Below are 19,037 nucleotides of genomic sequence, written 5' to 3' on the forward strand. Positions count from 1 at the left end.
CATCTGAACACAACCAGAGGTTTTTAAAGAATATTTTAGGTGAGATGAATGGTTTTTACAACATTAAATGAAAATAAATGTAGATTCTTGATTCAGCCCCATTTCTTTAAAACATGGCAAACAGTTAAGAAAAGAACCGGGTTCCTCACATGCTTCGCCTCCACAGCTTTACATGAAACTGGTGGTTCTCCTTTAACCCAATCAGAAAAATCCCAAAGAAAACCGTTTAACAGTTAAAAAACAATTATTTTAGCTCCAGCATGAAAACTGTAATGATGCAGATCCCAGCTCCTGTTTCTGGTTTTTCTGGATGACCAGGTTCTGTTCATCTGCTGAAAGGAGGTTCTTTTCTAGACCCGACACACTGCAGAACCCAGTGAGTTCATCTCAGGGGGGAACTTGCTTTCACTGTGTCATTAAATGTATCTAAATAAGTAACAGTAGGTTAAATGTTTCCTGTTTACCAAGTCTTCTATTTAAAGAATCGCTTCATCAAAATGGAGCCGACTGAAAGCAGGAAACTTAATATTATTTTAATACAAGAAGCAAATCTTTTACTATTTAAACTGTTTATTATGACTTAAATAAAAGTAAAATATGTTTATGTATTTCAACAATCTCAAGTGTTTTAAAATACCATAAAATATCAAATCAACTAATTCTCACATTTCTTTAAAGGCAATGAAGCTGCTGAAAACCTGGCATAACATTAAGACCATGATAAACCCTGGTTTTATCTTTAGCCAACAGTTTTTCCAGTTTTCTCTCTTTGTTTTAGGTTTAAGGAAAAGCTGAGGTTTTGGGAAGGTCAATTAGAACTCTGTTACAGGTTCTGAAACTATTTACACGGACAGTGTTTTGTCTGTATGGAACCAGGCTCAGAAATGCAGCTGGCAGCAGGTGAATCAAAGCATGGCTGGGCGGTGCAGGTGAGGCAGGGCAGGTATTTGTTAGAACAGGTTTTTTCTCCGCAGGAGGAACAGAGAAGCACCACTCCTGGGAAATGTTTGAGGTTGCTGTTTTATGCAGAAGAATGGGTGAAAATAATCTGAATTATATTCTGAAATAAGGTCAATTTTCCCACATATTGTCTGGAGCCCTTCCTATGATCCAGACAACAACAATAGAGGCGGTGCCGCGCACGCCTCGGGAACGCGCAGTGTTTCAGTTGGAAGTGGGCTGAGCCTCTGTGGGCGGGACTTAGTGAGCGTCCAGCCAATCAGAGCCCCCCTTCCTCTCACGTGTCGGTGTTTGCTGTACGTGCCAGACGTGTCCTTCCCGCGGCGGTTGGCCTGTTTGTCTTAGTAGCAGAAACCCATCCTGATGATGAACCGAGCTCCCTGCGGTACCTCGGGGTTCTGGGTGGGTCATTATAAAAATAAACCTGACCCTGATGTCACCCTTCACTGGAACCTTTGGCATGTTCCAACTTAACTGGGAGATGTTTCTATCTCCAGCTGCAAACCTCCATTTGACTACAATAATAATATAAATAAAGGTTTAGCCTCATTCATCCAAAAAAAAAAAAATAAATACAAACACAAATACATATGTTCATTTGGTAATAAATAACATCAGTGTTGGATTTATTTAGACAGAAATAGAAAATTCAACAGATTTCTTCATCTCAGACAGCTGCTAATCTCAGGAGTGGACATCCCCGCTGATTCAGCCCAAGGTCAGAGCGTGAAGCTCAGAGAAATGCCCAAAAACCCAAGAGCTCCATCAGACTCTACAGGCCTCTATTAGCAGGTTAAACGTTAAAGGTCATGACAGGACAATTAGAAAAACACTGTACCAGTATCACTGTTTGGAACAGTAGGAGGAGAAAAACTTCTCTCTAAAAACAAGATGGCAGCAGGTTATAGCTGTAGGTTGTAAAGTTGCATCTGAATGAAGGACAAGAGTTCTGGGACAATGTCCTCTGGACAGATGAGACCAACGTCGAGATGTCGGAGACCATGTTGAAGAAAAACCATCTCTGCATAGCAGGACAAATACAGTACCTTGCGAAAGTACTCGTCCCGCTTGTACTGGTCAACCTTTTGCCACATTTCAGGCTTCAAACATAAAGATGTAAAATTCAAATATTTTGTGAAGAATCAACAACAAGTGGGACACAATCATAAAGTAGAATGAAATTTATTGGATGTGTCAAACTTTTGTAACACATAAAAAACTGAAAAGTGGGGCGTGCAATATTATTCGGCTCCTTTACTTTCAGTGCAGCAAACTCACTCCAGAAGTTCAGTGAGGATCTCTGAATGATCCAATGTTGTCCCAAATGACTGATGATGATAAATAGAATCCACCTGTGTGTAATCAAGTCTCCGTATAAATGCACCTGCTCTGTGATAGTCTCAGGGTTCTGTTCAAAGTGCAGAGAGCATCATGAAGACCAAGGAACAAACCAGGCAGGTCCGAGACACTGTTGTGGAGAAGTTTAAAGCTGGATTTGGATACAAAAAGATTTCCCAAGCTTTAAACATCCCAAGGAGCACTGTGCAAGCAATCATATTGAAATGGAAGGAGTATCAGACCACTGCAAATCTACCAAGACCCGACCGTCCCTCTAAACTTTCTTCTGGAACAAGGAGAAGACTGATCAGAGATGCAGCCAAGAGGCTCATGATCACTCTGGATGAACTGCAGAGATCTACAGCTGAGGTTGGAGAGTCTGTCCATAGGACAACAATCAGTCGTACACTGCACAAATCTGGTCTTTATGGAAGAGTGGCAAGAAGAAAGCCATTTCTCAAAGATATCCATAAAAAGTCTCATTTAAAGTTTGCCACAAGCCACCTGGGAGACACACCAAACATGTGGAAGAAGGTGCTCTGGTCAGATGAAACCAAAATCAAACTGTTTGGCCACAATGCAAAACGATATGTTTGGTGTAAAAGCAACACAGCTCATCACCCTGAACACACCATCCCCACTGTCAAACATGGTGGTGGCAGCATCATGGTTTGGGCCTGCTTTTCATCAGCAGGGACAGGGAAGATGGTCAAAGTTGATGGGAAGATGGATGGGACCAAATACAGGACCATTCTGGAAGAAAACCTGTTGGAGTCTGCAAGAGACCTGAGACTGGGACGGAGATTTATCTTCCAACAAGACAATGATCCAAAACATGAAGCCAAATCTACAATGGAATGGTTCACAAATAAACGTATCCAGGTGTTGGAATGGCCTAGTCAAAGTCCAGACCTGAATCCAATTGAGAATCTGTGGAAAGAGCTGAAGACTGCTGTTCATGAACGCTCTCCATCCAACCTCACTGAGCTCCAGCTGTTTTGCAAGGAAGAATGGGCAAGAATTTCAGTCTCTCGATGTGAAAACTGATAGAAACAAACCCCAAGAGACTTGCAGCTGTAATTGTAGCAAAGGGTGGCGCTACAAAGTATTAACGCAAGGTGGCTGAATAATATTGCACACCCCACTTTTCAGTTTTTTATTTATTAAAAAAGTTTGACATATCCAATAAATTTCATTCCACTTCACGATTGTGTCCCACCTGTTGTTGATTCTTCACAAACAATTTGAATTTTATATCTTTATGTTTGAAGCCTGAAATGTGGCAAGAGGTTGAAAGGTTCAAGGAGACCGAATACTTTCGCAAGGCACTGTACTACCAACTATAAAGCACGGTGTCTGCAAACTATTCAGTAAACCAAAGTATTCTAGAGTCAAACTGAGTCCATCTGTCAGTCAGCTAAAGCTTGGACCAAACTGGGTCATTAATAGGACAACTTTGTCCATGATGCATGTAGATATTATAAAGGAGCCATAAAGTAAAACATTATTATTAAATAAAGAAGTTTCAAAGCCACATATTTAATAACCACCATCATCTCATTTCAAAACAAGGTTAGAGACAGAGGGGCTTGAAGATTAAATGTTATTAAGTCATCCTGAAGAACGTTCCAAGACACAATTAGTAATAAACTGTATCTAAAGAAACCAGCTGATTGCAATGAATCCTCACCTTGATGCCTTCCTCCATCTGGAACAAGTAGAGAGGAACCACTCACCCTATAGCAGGAAGCAACCTCCAGCAGACCCAGAACCAGGATGAGTAGCCATGTGGATGCTTGGCCAGAATGAGGGATTGCTGTGAAGTGAATTGCTCCAATGCTGCTGAATGGAGCTGAATGTCGTAACTGAATTTTAATTTAAATCACAGACAGGATGGCCTTGACTTGTCATGAACTGGGTTGAACATTTAAACAGAACTGGGTCATGCATCACGGGATACAAATCTAGCTGTTTATGCATTAAACTCATTGTAGTAAATTGGTGCCATAAAAATAAACTGAACTGAATTTAAAATAGACAAAAGAAGGCAGAGAGGGCGTAGTTAAAGTAAGAATAATCTTCTGTATTTGGACTGACACAGTTTAAGAACCATACTTCATTCAAGTCTCCGTTAATATGGTCAGACAGGAACAAGTAAATCCTCTTCGTTGCTTTGTTCCTTGTCAAAACTCAGACTCTATTTAAGGACATTAGTGGAATATCTCAAGACAAACAGTTTCTTAGTCATGACAAGTCTAAAGTAAAGACCTGGAAGTCCAGGAGCAGGTTTAAGGTGATGAATCGATACCAAATTTTAAAATAATTTTTTTGTGTTAAAAAATTATTAAATTGTGTCTGTGATGATGGTTGCTGGTTATATTCAGAATTTGAAACCTTTAATGACCCAAAGTTTCACTCTGGGCTTGTGGGTCTCACTGGGACAGTTTGGGGATTTCCTTGGGCAACTTTGGTACGTCCTTAGTACGAGAAACTTGCAAAGTTTCATTCGAAATTGGTCAGTTTTATTACTTATTGACTAATCACTGTCTGCTCTGAACAACAAAACAAGGTCAAAATTCAAACTCCCAATCTGAGTCAAACACAAACAGGAAGCATTAAGCAATTTAACAATTAAATAAATTTTAACGTCACAGGAAATAAAGAAAATAAAATCTGCTTCTAATGTTCTTTATGTATATGACGGCACAACTATCCTTTTATCTGCTACATATTTGCAGTTTGAACCTGCAGAGTTGGCTGAGTGTCAGTGAGACATTTTTAAAGTTTTTGGAAAACATTTCTGTCAATCTTCAACCAGGAGGAGGAGCTGTGTCCTTCGACAGCTCAAAGCAGTCACAGTCACATACCAGGATTTATAACAATAATGTACCAGCCAACCAATCAGCTTACAGTATTCTCACTTCTGCATGATACGACACAAAGGCGAACCGTGCATCTTCCTGTCAAACTAACATGAATCTGAGTCAATGACTCGGCCCATTTTGGGCTGGTTTTACTTCTGCTTTTGAGGCAGAAATTAATTCCTTAACACCTGAATCATGAGACAAAGGAGTGAAGGTGTGCTTTAAGGTTAGCTGTAGTATCCTGTGAATTGTCTGAGCTTGTCTGCAGGAGATTGTCAGGTCTGTGAAACATTCAGCCCTCTGCTGAAGAGGATCTTTGAGCTCATGCTACCAGAATAACAACACAACCCCTCCTCCACGCTCTCCCTCATGTGGGTGTCTACGGTTCTGAGGGCCTGTTTACAGAGACGAGGGGGTGTTAGGAGATCTGTGAAAAGCAAGAACGTTTCAGAGGGTATGGCTCACACGAATCTGACTTCACAGTTCATTATTGATGGATTTTACTTGTGGGCTGGCATCTGGGTAGCGGTGGAATCAAACTGCCAACTTTTTATTCACCGATCAGAAAGTAAATAAACATGTTTCCCATGTTGTGTTTAGTGATGCGTTATGAGATAGGAGCCACTGGCTGAACTGTGTTGTCTTGTTGTACCTTAAAATGTTATTAACAGTTAAAACCAGATATTTACATACACTCTGTAAAAGCACCGTCTGACATTTGATCAGACTAAACCTATCCTGCTTTACGTCACCGAAAGATAACCAAACATTATGTCTATTTGATGAATTCCAGAATGATGAGACAGAAACATTTAAGAGGTAGTTTTACTTTCTTTAAATTCTGAAGTTTGCATAAATTCCTCAGTATTTACTAGAATTATATTTTAAACTGGATGCTTTTGGCCAAACATTTAGTTTTAATAGAATTAAACCATAGGACATGTCGAATGGGCACACTAAAACTGGACAATAACAGATATGAAAACTGTTCCCATTTTCAGCTGCAACATTCAGGTGTATGGTCTGAATTTTGAATAAACAACATGAAAGTATGGTTCCATCTTGGCTTGTATGAAAGGTTCAAGCTGGTGGTGGTTGTGGTGTTATGGTATGGAGACATTTGTCAGTAAATAGGACCATCAGACTTCACATAATAGAAGAATGAATAGAGACATTATTAAATAAGAATCTAGAGATAAAAAGAGGCTGCAAGACCATGATCACTAACACACAGCCAAGGAAACTCTGTTCCAGAGAAAGAAAATACAGCTGACCAAGTCAACCCCCAGTATGTGGTAGTAATGGTCAAAATCAGACGTGAGCAATGCATCCCTCTGCCATGTCCCTTATTTGCACATAACATGCTTTGTCGGTGTAAACAGAGAAAACACAAAGGAGCAAAATAAAAAAAGTGTAGAAAAGGGATGTTCATTAAGGACCATCATGGCCTGGGACAACAAAAGCAAAACAAAAGAGCTGAACAGGTTTTAACTGGGTCAGATTCACACATTCCTCTTTTACTGCACCACCTAACACCTCAGGGCAACATCTTTCTGACCTTCTGTTCCTAATGCATTTACACCTTTGCAATGACCCTGGGTCATATCTCCAGACTCTCGCTCTCCAGAAAATGGAGACAAAATACTTGTACTTTTGAACTCTTAACCTCTGATTTCATTTTAACAGGTTTGCTCTGTTGGTGCCATACAATACATTTAAAACTGTGTTTAGTTACCCTTGCCTTGCAACACAGCTAACCACGAAAGAAAGCTACTGTTAGATCCACAGCACAGCTAGCAACTACGTGAAGAAACGTTTGGCCCCGGCAGCACAAATAACCACTGCAAGAAAGCATTGCAGCTAAGCTAACACCTACACATAGCTAACCGAAGCTAATCCCAGCAAGAAGCTAGTGTTAGCACTGTAGCCAGGCTTTTTTCTGATTAATTTATTGAGATTTACTGAGTGGGGGCTGATTAGGCAGATTGTTATTGAAGTGAGTGTGTTTAGCAACGTTGCTGAAGGGGTTACCCAAATAAGGGCAAATAAGTCACCATGATGTAAGATTCTCCAGCAGGCAGTTATGTTGTGATTCAAGGATGGTGAGTGCCAGACGCCAGTATAGTCTTTTAAAAAGTGAGCTTTAGTTATTTGCGTTCGAGATGAAGCTCCTGTTCTTTGTTTGATTTTGTTTGTAGCTTTGTTCTGCAAATGGAAATAAAAACGTTTTTTAATGTCAACAAAATCTTTTCCTCTGTGTCTGACCCCAGTGGTACTATTAGCTTTTGGAGGGACTGCAGGCAATCCCATTTGTGGTAGTTGAAAAAATACGGTCCTTCTCTCTGTTCAGGTCAACATTGACTGGTACAGTGCATACAACAAATAATAAGCCCTGACAACATTTCTTAGCTTATATGTTTGACTTTATGAAAATGCACTTAATGTTGCTGTAAATTGTTCAGATCATAATGTGGGTTGGTATAAGAAAACCCAGGGTTGCAGCAGACCTTTGGATTGAATCTCAAATAATTGGTAATAAATCTTGAACAAATGGGCCCAGATCTGAAGCCTTAATGTTGGTTTGTTTTGGTCCTGCTGTGTTTTTCTGCATTCTGATTGGTCAAGCTGCGCAACCAAAAGGGAAGTTTCTGCCTGTGGAGCAATCCACTGTACTTTTCCACTCCAAACTTTGGCATCTAACTCCATTTACTCCTCCTTCTCTTCCTCAGCTTCATAAAATTACACACACACACACACACACCTCTCATTCACACATACACTGAGGTAATGTAGGTTTCTCCCAGGATTTTTAGTTTTAGTACAGACCCACAAAAGCTGCCTCTCACCAGCGGATTGGTTAAAGGTTCTGGTTAAAGAATAAAGGAACACATTGTTCTCTGTTTGGGCTGGGATTCACCTCAGATGTTCTGAAACGTGACCATAACTCCATCGTTTCCTGTAGTCCAGGTTCTGGAACATTTGTCTTTTCCTGATTTCCATCTGGATTCACATAGATTTACTTCAGTTTATTCAGATCCACACGGCTTCATGGTGAAGGTTTGACTGGTTGAACTCTTTAAACTGTGGTCATCACAGGAAGAACTGGTCAAATGATTAACAACCAATAACGGACGATCCAGTCAGGTTCTGTTTTAGGCGGATTTAGAATTAAGCAGGGTCATAACAGCTTTAAATTTAAAATAATGTTGTTGCAATGATTACTGTGTGTGTGATCAGTAGTTTTTTTGTCACTATATTTAGAAGTATACTGTGTAGGATAGTTTAGGTCTGAGTGGTCTCAAATGGTGAAACTGTGCTTTTCTGGTGGCTCTAATTTGTTTAGAGATTAGCATAAGTGAACATTTTTAGGTCAGAAAGCAATCAACAGCTTTAAACCTAAACCTAAACAGACTACATTTAGTCTAGAATTACAGTCATATTCAATAAATTAGAATAAGGCTCATTTGACAGATTAAAATTACCTTTCCAAACTAACTAGCCTGTGAGCAGGTATTAAACATACTTTTCATTAAGCCCACATTTCTGTGATAAAAATTTATTTCGTATTAGTCTGTTTTAATGTTCTAATCTTAAATGTTTTGTTTTCATCATAATTTTCATCATAATTAACAGAAATACAGGCTTCTGTCAGTATCAGAAATAGATCAATCAGTCTTTGTGTAAATAGTCTGTATAATGTGTTTTACACAAAAATACAGAAAATCACATGGTGTGAATTTTAAGTAATTAATTAGCATTTTATTGCATAACATAAGTATTCGAAACATCAGAAAAACAAAACTTAATGTTTGGTACAGAAACCTTTGTTTGCAATTCCAGGTATCAGACGTTTCCTGTAGTTCTTAACGAGGTTTGCACACACTACACCAGGAATTTTGGACCACTCCTCCATACAGATCTTCTCCAGATCCTTTCAGGGCTGTCGCTGGGCAATATGGACTTTCAGCTCCCTCCAAAGACTTTCAATTTGGTTCAAGTCTGGAGACTGGCTAGGCCACTCCAGGACCTTGAGATGCTTCTTATGGAGCCACTCCTTAGCTGCCCTGGCTGTGTGCTTTGGGTCGCTGTCCTGCTAGAAGACCCAGCCATGACCCCTCTTCAATGCCCTTACTGAGGGAAGGAGGTTGTTGGCTAAGATCTCCTGATACATGGACCCATCCATCCTCCCCTCAATATGGTGCAGTCATCCTGTCCCCTTTGTAGAAAAGCATCCCCAAACAATGATGTTTCCATCTCCTTGCTTCACAGTAGGGATGGTGTTCTTAGGGTTGTACTCATCCTTCTTCTTCCTCCAAATCGAGCAAGTGGAGTTTAGACCAAAACGCTCTATTTTTGTCTCATCAGACCACATGACCTTCCCCATTCATCCAGATGGTCATTGGGGAACTTCAGACGGGCCTGGACATGTGCTGGCTTGAGCAGGGGGGGGGCCTTGCGTGCGCTGCAGGATTTTAATCTATGTAGTTTGTTAATAATGGTCTTCTTTGAGACTGTGGTCCCAGCTCTCTTCAGGTCATTGACTAGTAGTTGACTTTGAAGGTCATTGACAAGTTTTCCCTTTTATCAGCAGTGCATCAAAAACACTGCTTATAGAAACTATTTTTGTCAACATCTGTTAGAAAATGTCCATATTTTGCTGATGTTTCTCCAGGGAACATTACTCAACCAGCAGCAGCAAATAATATTAGATTTTCATTTGTGTAGACATAAAAAATTAACACAGCTGTTAAGTGGAGAAAGAAAACAGAAACAGCACAGCTAAAGCTGAAGCTCCACTCGTTAGCAATTGCTGCTGCACAGCTAGTTGCAAAAGTTTGGAACAGGTAAATATGATATCAAATTATGACAAGCACACTGCTGAAATCACTGGGTAGCTTCTCTTTTCAGAAATGTTTCCTGATTTTATTTTCAGACTCTTGTTCCTACAGGTCGAACCCTGAAAGTACAGAAGAAAATTGATTCATCTGTATTTTGCATCTTCACATTTTTGTCAGATTTTGGTTATGATTCACTAAGGAATAAACTGCCAGGAAATGCTGGGGTTTTGTCTCTGCATACATCAGTACAACTGTGTTGTATATCAGTTCAATGACGATTTTAGCCAGTTTTCTGACGAGAACATCACACATAGATACAATTCAGGATTAGAGAATACTGAAAACAGTCCTTCACATCCATGCTGGTAAAGCTGTTGCTGTGCTGTTTGTGTTTTTGTGGGAGTGTCAGCGATCCTTCTAACCGTCCTTTATTCTCTAACTCTGCCTCAACTTGTTTTTGGATGGCTGCCGTTTCACCTCAACAGTTCAGTTTATGTTAAAAAATGTGTTTACAAGTATACAACCCATCATTTCTTCATATTTTCCTTCCAGCTGCCAGACTCTCTTGTTATCTTTAAGGTGTTGCTGATTAGTATTTCTTCAGTTTTTTCTTCAGACATTGGCTGCTTATTTACTGAATTTCCTATAAAAATCTGGAAAAGTTCTTGTGATCAAACACCACATTAAAAAAATAACAAGAATGTCTGGCTGCTTTGAAACAAATATACAGGAGATTGGGCTTTAACTTTGCAACCTTTGCAAGCGTCAGTGGCTGCCACAGATCAGTATTAGCACAGTTGAAAAGTGTCTGCATTGCTCTCCCTGTAACTTGCCCCTACACATTGCATTTCTGATGTTTGTTCATCATATCGAACTCATTTCCTCTCTGCAGAGTCAGCTGACAAATGAAGGAGACGTTACAACAGTTTGGATCACAAAGCAGAAGCTGCAGCCGTCCAAAACAACTGCAGCTGTAGCTGAATGCATGCAGCAAAGAGGCCCTGAACAGTCTCTGCCTGTGATAAGAAGCAGTGCAAACAAAGCATGGGTCACGGGGTGTGTGTGAGTGTCTGTGTGTGTGCTCCTAGTTAACACAACCTCCGTGTGGAACTGAGCCGCTCTGCTTTCGGATGTTGGACTAAAGGGGTTAAACCTTCTGCTGGCAGGAAGTCTCTGCTTGTTGTGTACATGCGGCACTATGTCTAAATCCACATCCTCCACTCACATCATCGTTTTACTACTTATAATACGCCTGTAGTGCTGCTCTAAACGAGTATGCAAATCAGTAGCTTCTACATAGCTTATCTAATAAAATACTTACCTGCACGTTTACTTCTTCCATATTTCAGCAGCTGTCAAACTAAAGATATGCTTCAGTTTTTATAAAGAAAAATGTCAACTATTTACACTGCATGTTCATAACAATCCTGCATGTTTAGAGCAACGGGGAGAAGCTGAACATGTTCAGTTGGCTGCAGTCTACAACGTTGCCACAAGATGCCACAGTATACAGCATCTAGCTCTTTAAACCAACAGCGGCTCATTTAGTTAGTGACAAGAAGCCCAACAGACTTGCTTTGTTTGCTGAAGTTTGCTAAATTACCAATAAATGTGCAATAAGTCATCTTTCAATAACTGTTAAGCAAACTGAACTTCACCTCAGCTCCTAACCTGTTTGGAAATGTCCTCATCTGTTTCTTTGGAGGTTAGCTTAGCTCAGATCATCAAAGCTGCTTTTTATTTTATTTAGAGTGTTTACACTAGATAACATTTTTATTTGAATGAAAGACAGAAATTTGGTGTAAAGTGAAAATTAGGAATCAAGTATTCTGGTTCTGGTTAATAATAGACATATGAGGCTTTATTTTGCTTTATTTTGTGATGTTTCATATTAAAGTTTAGACTTTTATCATCACAATCTTCCTTTGAGCAGCTGCTTTTCTTGCTGTAAAGGATTCTAAATGTCTTTCTGAATCAGACTAAAGAACATGCTACTAGTTTAACTTGTAACCAATATTAGTTTAGGAGCCTAATGTACAGAGAGGATTACAACTCCCTTCTAGTGGGTGTGATTAACCCACTTCACTTATATAATCCATTTAAAGTCCTCAGAAGCAGGAACGCAGTGAAGGTTCAGCCTTTCAGTTTTACCCACTCTTGGAGTTATTGAATTAGAAAGATTTAAAACTGTTTGAAGCTGCTAAGTGCCGGTTGAATTTGTGATTGAAGCTGCAGAATTAAAGATGAATTTCATTAAGCAGACACCCTGTCTACTTTTAAGGCTAGGCTTAAAACTTTCCTTTTTGATAAAGCTTATAGTTAGAGTGGCTTAGTTTATCCTGAGCTATCTCTGTAGTTATGCTGCTATAGGCTTAGGCTGCTGGAGGACATAATGACCACCTTCACTCTCTCTGCTACATTCTCATACTACTCTCCAGTTTTGCATTATTTGCTGTTATTTCAGCTTTTAACTCTAAGTTCTCTCTCTGTTTTTATCTTCTTAGAAGCTACTTTCTGCATGGCATGCACTCACTTCGGGTTATCTGGCTTCCTCCAACAGTCCTAAAACATGAGTTTTAGGCCAATCGGCCTCTCTAAATTGCCCATAGGTATGAGTGTGTGGACGATTGCCTGTCCTGTGTGTTTTACTTTATTATTTTTATCAAAACAATGAAAACCTGAATACAAGCAGTGGAAATGAGCTTCCTTTGTAGAGCAGCCTAGATCAGCCTTAGAGATATGGTGAGGAGCTCTCTCATCTGTAGGGAGTTCAGAGTGGACCTGCTGATACTACGCTTCGAAAGCAGCCACTTGAGCTGGTTCTGATCAGGACGTTTGATCAGTTGGACGTTTTTCAGACATGTCCCACTGTGGGGATACTCTACAGCTGGATGGATGATTATTTTTAGCAGTAATATGGAAGTAAAATAGACTTTACAATTAAACTCATTAAAATAAAGTAAAATTAATATTATTTCAAGTTTGATAATAATTGTATTATTATTAGTCAACTAATTCTAATAAAAATTTTTTGAAATAATTGTTATTTATTATTCATTTAATTTTATTTTATATGACATATTTTTGCTTTTATTTGTATTTAAAAAAATACTATTTACAACTTATTCCAAGCAGCACATGTCTGAGTGCACAGTCACATATGTCACATTTTTACAGTGAATTATGAATAAATTTGCCTCAAACTGCTAGCAGATCTAGATGGTCACTGTGTTGAAAACCTCATGAAACTGTTGAGAAATTTAGTGTGTGCGTTTGTGTTTGTTATTAAAAAATGTATTTAGTAACTATGCACACTTGTGTGTTACGTATTGGGATTTTGTTGAGGTTGCTGATTTAGTTGAAATTATTTTTGTGTGCTTTAGATGCCTTGAGTTTGGTGTTTATTGAGTTTTAAACCTTGATGTTGTTCCTGGTATTATCAGGTAAATTGTTTGATATTTTTATTGCTGTAATTTTTCATCAAACAACTCATTAAGACTCATTTAAATCCACAAAAACAGTCGCAGTAACATGAAACATATTTATTCAAACATTTTATTTTTATTACATAGCAGGAGCTTTCACACAGTCCTTATCGGCCAATCATCTGCAGCCTAATCTGGCCAGTTTGATGTTGATTGGCTTTTTGGGTTCACTCCCACCATCCAGCCCTTTTCCTTTTGTGTAGAATAACAGAAAGAGGCGTCTCAGCACAGAGACACCAAACATATGGCCAAGTATTCACAGGACAAAGACATATTTCTGATAAAAACGGTAATAAGCAACAGTAAGTCAGCCACGCCTTAGTGCTGGATCCATTAAAACAAATTACACTTAGAATACTTTTAAGAAAAGTCCGTTTCTGTTGGACCCCAGTAAAACCATTTAAACCTTCAGACAGATTCTGACTCATTTAGGTGGAAATATTTTTCATTAACAATAAGCATGAATCAGAACCAACCTGACCACATTCAGTCTGCGGTTTGACTGTCTCACCGCTGATGTCATAATGCCTCCCTGAAGGTTCTCCTTCATGGTGACAGGAAGTCACAGAACTGAGCAAAGTCCCTTTGCATGAAGTTCTGGCTCTGCAGCAGGTCATCCTCTGAGGGGAAGTACTGCACGCTGTCCTCCTGCAGGAACACACATGGACCGTCCCGGTCCACTACCAGCAGAGGCCCCGGTGGCGTCGTCAAGCCGTGTGGGTTGGGACTGTCTAGGAGGGCCCCTCTGGCGTTCTCCAGGACGCAAAGGTACGAGTCCATGTCAGTCAGCTCCAGGTCACTGTCAGAGCTGGAGCCGCTGTCGCTCCCAACCGAGTCAGAACGCAGGTGCTGCATCTGGTACTTCTCCTGCATCAAAAACTGGTTGGTGTTTTGGGGGGCCCGCATCCCCCTGGCCCGGTTCCCTTTGATGTTAACTGGACGCAGGGACACCAGCGGTCTGTGGGGGCGTTGGGGAAGATAAACGTGATGACGTTGAAGGTGCTGGTGGGCATTGCGTGCCCTTAGCCACCCTCCCCCCCCTGTCCTCCGCCCCTGGAGATGCCCGCTGCAGCTCTTGGACCAGCCGTGCTTCCTGCGGATGCTGGCCTCCCTCAGCTGAGCCTCCTTCTCGTCCTGCTGCCTCTGCTGCTGGAAGATCCTCCTGCACATGATCTCTGAGAGCATTTCTTGTCTTTCTCACAGCTGCCTCCCTCCTGCTCTCCTTCACATCGTCCTCTCCGCTCTGTGGCACCTTAGAGCAACAAAGAGAGGCTGGGATTCTGTTTCAGATCACGAATGACCCTCCTCTCTGTCAGAGTCTACCTTTTTACTACTCTTTCTCTTTTCTTCTTGACCTCTGGCTTTGGCTGGTGCATAGCCTGCTCTTCCTCCACCTGCAGCAGCAGCTTGCCTGCTGATCTGGCTCTCTGACACACCCTCTCTTTTCCTCTAATATCTCTTTTTCACCTCTCTGAACGTTAAATCAGCTCCTCGCAGCTCTGAACAGTGAAATGCAGGAAGCTGACAAGGGCTTTCAGAGATTTTAAGAGTTGGTTTGGAGGTGGTTCTCCTCAGTTTGAATGCATATGATACACTCTGCTCTGACCAGCACTGAATGTAGCTCTGCCTCCTCCTCACAGCCAACATAAAGAAATGGAAAGGTCCATTCCCAGGCTTCCCTGGAGGAGGGGGGGGGGGGTACCTTCAGGCGCCTCCACTCATTATAGAAAACTTTAAACATGACGGATTGTTAAAGATCTAAGGCTTTCTGATGAGGATTGAACATTTGAACCCGGTGCGGACCTGTGGTTGGGTCAGACAGAGGAATGTGTTTGTTTTCAGCAGAGAGTGTCTCCCTGCAGACAGATGGTTCAGTCCAGTTCAGTTATAGCTGTTGTAATCTGATCCACAGCCGCGGCCCCCCCCATCATCTCTGACAACAGCAACAACAACCAGGACATCAGCATAAAGCAACACTTTGGTTGGTCACCGCAGCAGCATTAACCACTGCTGACATTGAAGTACAATCCACTAAAAACATGTCTGCAAGGGTAAAAGCCCCCAAACATCAGGGTGTAAATCAAAAACTTTGCATTTTCATCCCTAAAATCATGTTTTGCTCCTAAAATGTGTCATGCCTTGAGGCTGAGAAGATTAATAAAAAAACAGGTCAACTGGTGGATCAATCACTGGACATATTTCAGACAAAAGAGGTCTTCTTCAGAGCAGTGCAGCCTTCTGTCATTGGTGCTCCCATCCCTGTTCATGCAGCGCCACCATGAGGTTGGAATTTAAAACTCCATGAAACCACTGGCGGGTGACCGTGAATAACTGCTCAGAGACATGTTTTTGTTTCCCTCAGCATGCAGTAGAAGAACATCCTCACTTAGTCTGTTTGCATGAAGTGCAGCACACTTCAATAATTAAACCACCATCGCAAGTGCAAGCTGCAAGGAGTGAAAAATTTTAATACAGAAATGTTGTTGCAGCTGTTTAATGGCCTAAATCTGTGGTGTCCAAACCTTTTGTCACATGGGCCAAAATCGTCCAGTCAAAAGCACTCACAGGCCAAAAAATATATCATTTTTAGACTCATAGAAATCACAAAAAGTTATATTGTGAGTTTTTATTACCTGCTCAACAAAGAACTAAGCATGGAGTGTTTTATTTAAACAAATAAAGTAGTAAGACTATTTTTAGACCCAAAACTTTAAAAGGGTTTTGCACATTTTGCTAATTAAAAGAAAGGCTGAGGAAAACCAGATTCCAATTTGGAAATTCCTTTGGGCTCCAAAAACAAATGTTTATTTTCAGCAAAAAGAACGGGACTTGGGTCCCTTTTTCTTTTAAAACGCTTGCCTGTATTTTATGGTCTGAAAATGCTTTTTCATTTGAAATATGGTAACAATTTGCTTCCATAGTATTTAGCCAAGATTAATAAATAATTAAAATCAGATTTGGATGCAGCAGAGTCTGCTTCTGAGTAAAAGTCACTGGAAAGATTTGGTCGTAGTTACTATGAAATTAAAGAGAATGCAAAAGTTTGGTTAATAAAAAATGAATACTTTGTGATATTCCTAACATTTTTAGTTTAAAGTAGATTCTATTCTATTAAAACATAAAAAGTCTCCCTCTGCACCAACCACCTGTGCTGGGGAGTTAAATTTGGATCAATCTTGAATTATGGCTGGGGGCCGCATAAAATCAATGCAGGGACCACAGATCGTCCCTGGGCCACACTTTGACCACCTGTGGTCTTCATAACATCAGTTGTGTCCTTGGCGAGCCCTTCCTCCTCCACCCCTTGATTATAGATAATCATATAGGAGTTCATAAACAGAGTAATTACTAATAAATATACAACATTCCAGTCTAGATTTCATCAGTCAATTTACTGCAGTGTTTAAGCCTCTGTCGTTCTAAGGAAGTCCTAATGCAGGAAAAAAGTATTTGAAAAAGCTCTTTTTTTTATTGTTTGACCAAGGCTACATGAATCTCAAACTGTATTTTACCAAATCTCTGTTCATGGTAGGATAGTCCAGTCCAGGTTCTACAAGTTCAAGTAATTTAGCTTTTGAACCAGAGATAATTAAATGCAGTTCAGAGTACTTCATAAACAATGCAGTAACCGTTTAACTGAGCTCAAAGTTGGAAGCTGTTATTTAGATGTCACTTTCAGCAGATACAGTGTTATATTTTCTTACAGTGTTTAAATTGTGGAAAACAAAAGGGTTAACAGTTCTTTGTGGGTTGCACATATTCAAATAAGAAATGCAAAACATGTTCAGAAATCAGATATATTGAAATGAAGCCAATTTTATGCATTACTGCTGGTAAATATGTGCAGAATTTGTTGTAAACTATGTATGTCTGTATGTTGTAGGTTATACATTCTTCCTGCAGAGATTCTGCACCATGGAAGCGTTTTGGTATGTTGATTGGAAAACCCAACAGCATGAAAACAAATTTCAGGAACAGTTGTAGGTCCCCATAATGATGAATATATCTGACATTTTAACAAGCGGTAGAAAAATAATTGGAGTTGCAACAAACAGGTAACATTTCGTATGAGGGCTTTTGCTGCATCCCCAACAGAAGGGCGCCCTGGGCAGGTAGCCATATTGCCCGTATCAAACATGGGTACACAATTATGGAGAAAGACCATGTAAAAAGGTTGCTGCTGAAGAAGCTGGTTGTTCACAGAGTTGTATTCCCACCATACTGATGGAAAGTTGAGCAGAAGGAAAAACTGTGGTAGTATTTTTTTTAGGTCTAAAGTCTAAGCACATCCAAGCAGAAACCTACAGGTACATGTAAGCTGCTTGTAGAGAGTTGCTTCAACTAGAATCGGGCTAAGGAGAAAAATGGGATGTTGCTCAACAGTCCACACCCCTCTTTTCAGAGGCACATAAAAAGTACCCACCTACTTAACACCAACTAAGCACCTCTGTAGAGGTTAAACGCTAAACATGGAAATAAAATGAGTAACTCAGCATTTTCAGTTGTACAGTAATGACTTGCTGCTAAAATGTTTCACAATTTGAAGCAATTACTGGAAATATTTCAGACAACAAAAACATTCCTCAGAACAATGCAAACAATGAAAAACATTTTATCTCTGCACTAATAAAATTAATTTAAACCACTTGGTGGCTAACCATAAATTACTGTTCCGGGAGTTGCTTACCATGCATAATAAGTACATCCTCACCTAGTTTGAGATACTTTCTGCAGTGCTTTGGAAGCAAGTTAGGAAATTAAAGACAGAAATTGTTTGCTGAACATGTCAGCGAACCTAACTGTGGACTCCTCAGACCAGATGTAACCAAAACTGAATAAATTAGCATTTAAATCGACACATATGCTGAGTGTCATCTTCACCATTCACTTGTGTCACCATTAAAAGCTTTGCAACAGTTCCATCTTTGGTAAACTGTACTTTTTCTGTTCTCAAACAATGCATCTGCAAACAAATCAAACATCAGTCTGTAAGGCTATGCAGCTCTGCTGACCCCGTGTGGATGTGATGGTCATTGCAGTCAACAGACAACTACGATGGTTCCGGGAGTGTTTGTGGTCCATCCGGGATTATTATTGGAAGTATCGGAGTGCTATACTGTTTGGAGGATTATTTAGCTGTTTTTACAAAAAAGAAAATGAATTTTAATGGACATTTGGAAAAAATATGGGCTGAAAATGAGCCAAAAAATATTTTCTGTCTTCAGCAACTCCGATTATTGTTTACATGATTCACTGAAGAACATATGAACGCATGTCATATGTTTGAAACGCTTGTATTTAGTAAATTCATCACATTTCTGTGCACACTGTATACTTCCAGTGTTGCTCCCTCTCCTTCCTGTCTTCTGGATTACCTTCTGACTTGTTGGATCTCAATTTGTGGAACTAAATCCTCACTGACGGTGACCGACTCTTCTCTTGTTAGATCTTGGTGTTCATCCCGCTTTGTTGGTGTCTGTTTCTCCGTCGGATTTTTGAGAAACCGACAACAGGCTCTCAGTTGAGTTCAGATGTGGGAAGTTTTCTGAGCA

The 19,037-nt window shown here is 40.1% G+C and overlaps 1 protein-coding gene across 1 annotated transcript; it reads right to left on the bottom strand.

Moving 5' to 3' along the window:
• Nucleotides 1–13,527: 13,527 nt before the first annotated feature.
• On the bottom strand, nucleotides 13,528–15,111 carry wu:fb55g09 (coiled-coil domain-containing glutamate-rich protein 1). Its single transcript, XM_047346606.1, has one exon. It carries the CDS (start codon nucleotides 14,668–14,670, stop codon nucleotides 14,032–14,034), a length of 639 nt encoding a protein of 212 aa, XP_047202562.1. The 5' UTR covers nucleotides 14,671–15,111; the 3' UTR covers nucleotides 13,528–14,031.
• Between the last annotated feature and the right edge of the window lie 3,926 nt (nucleotides 15,112–19,037).

The sequence above is a fragment of the Girardinichthys multiradiatus genome, chromosome 20 (assembly GCF_021462225.1).
Source record: "Girardinichthys multiradiatus isolate DD_20200921_A chromosome 20, DD_fGirMul_XY1, whole genome shotgun sequence".
Taxonomy (NCBI): Eukaryota; Metazoa; Chordata; class Actinopteri; order Cyprinodontiformes; family Goodeidae; genus Girardinichthys; species Girardinichthys multiradiatus.

Bases quoted from the DNA above. Each gene is read 5' to 3' on its own strand.
- wu:fb55g09 (XM_047346606.1), bottom strand. From the start codon at position 14,670: ATGCTCTCAGAGATCATGTGCAGGAGGATCTTCCAGCAGCAGAGGCAG.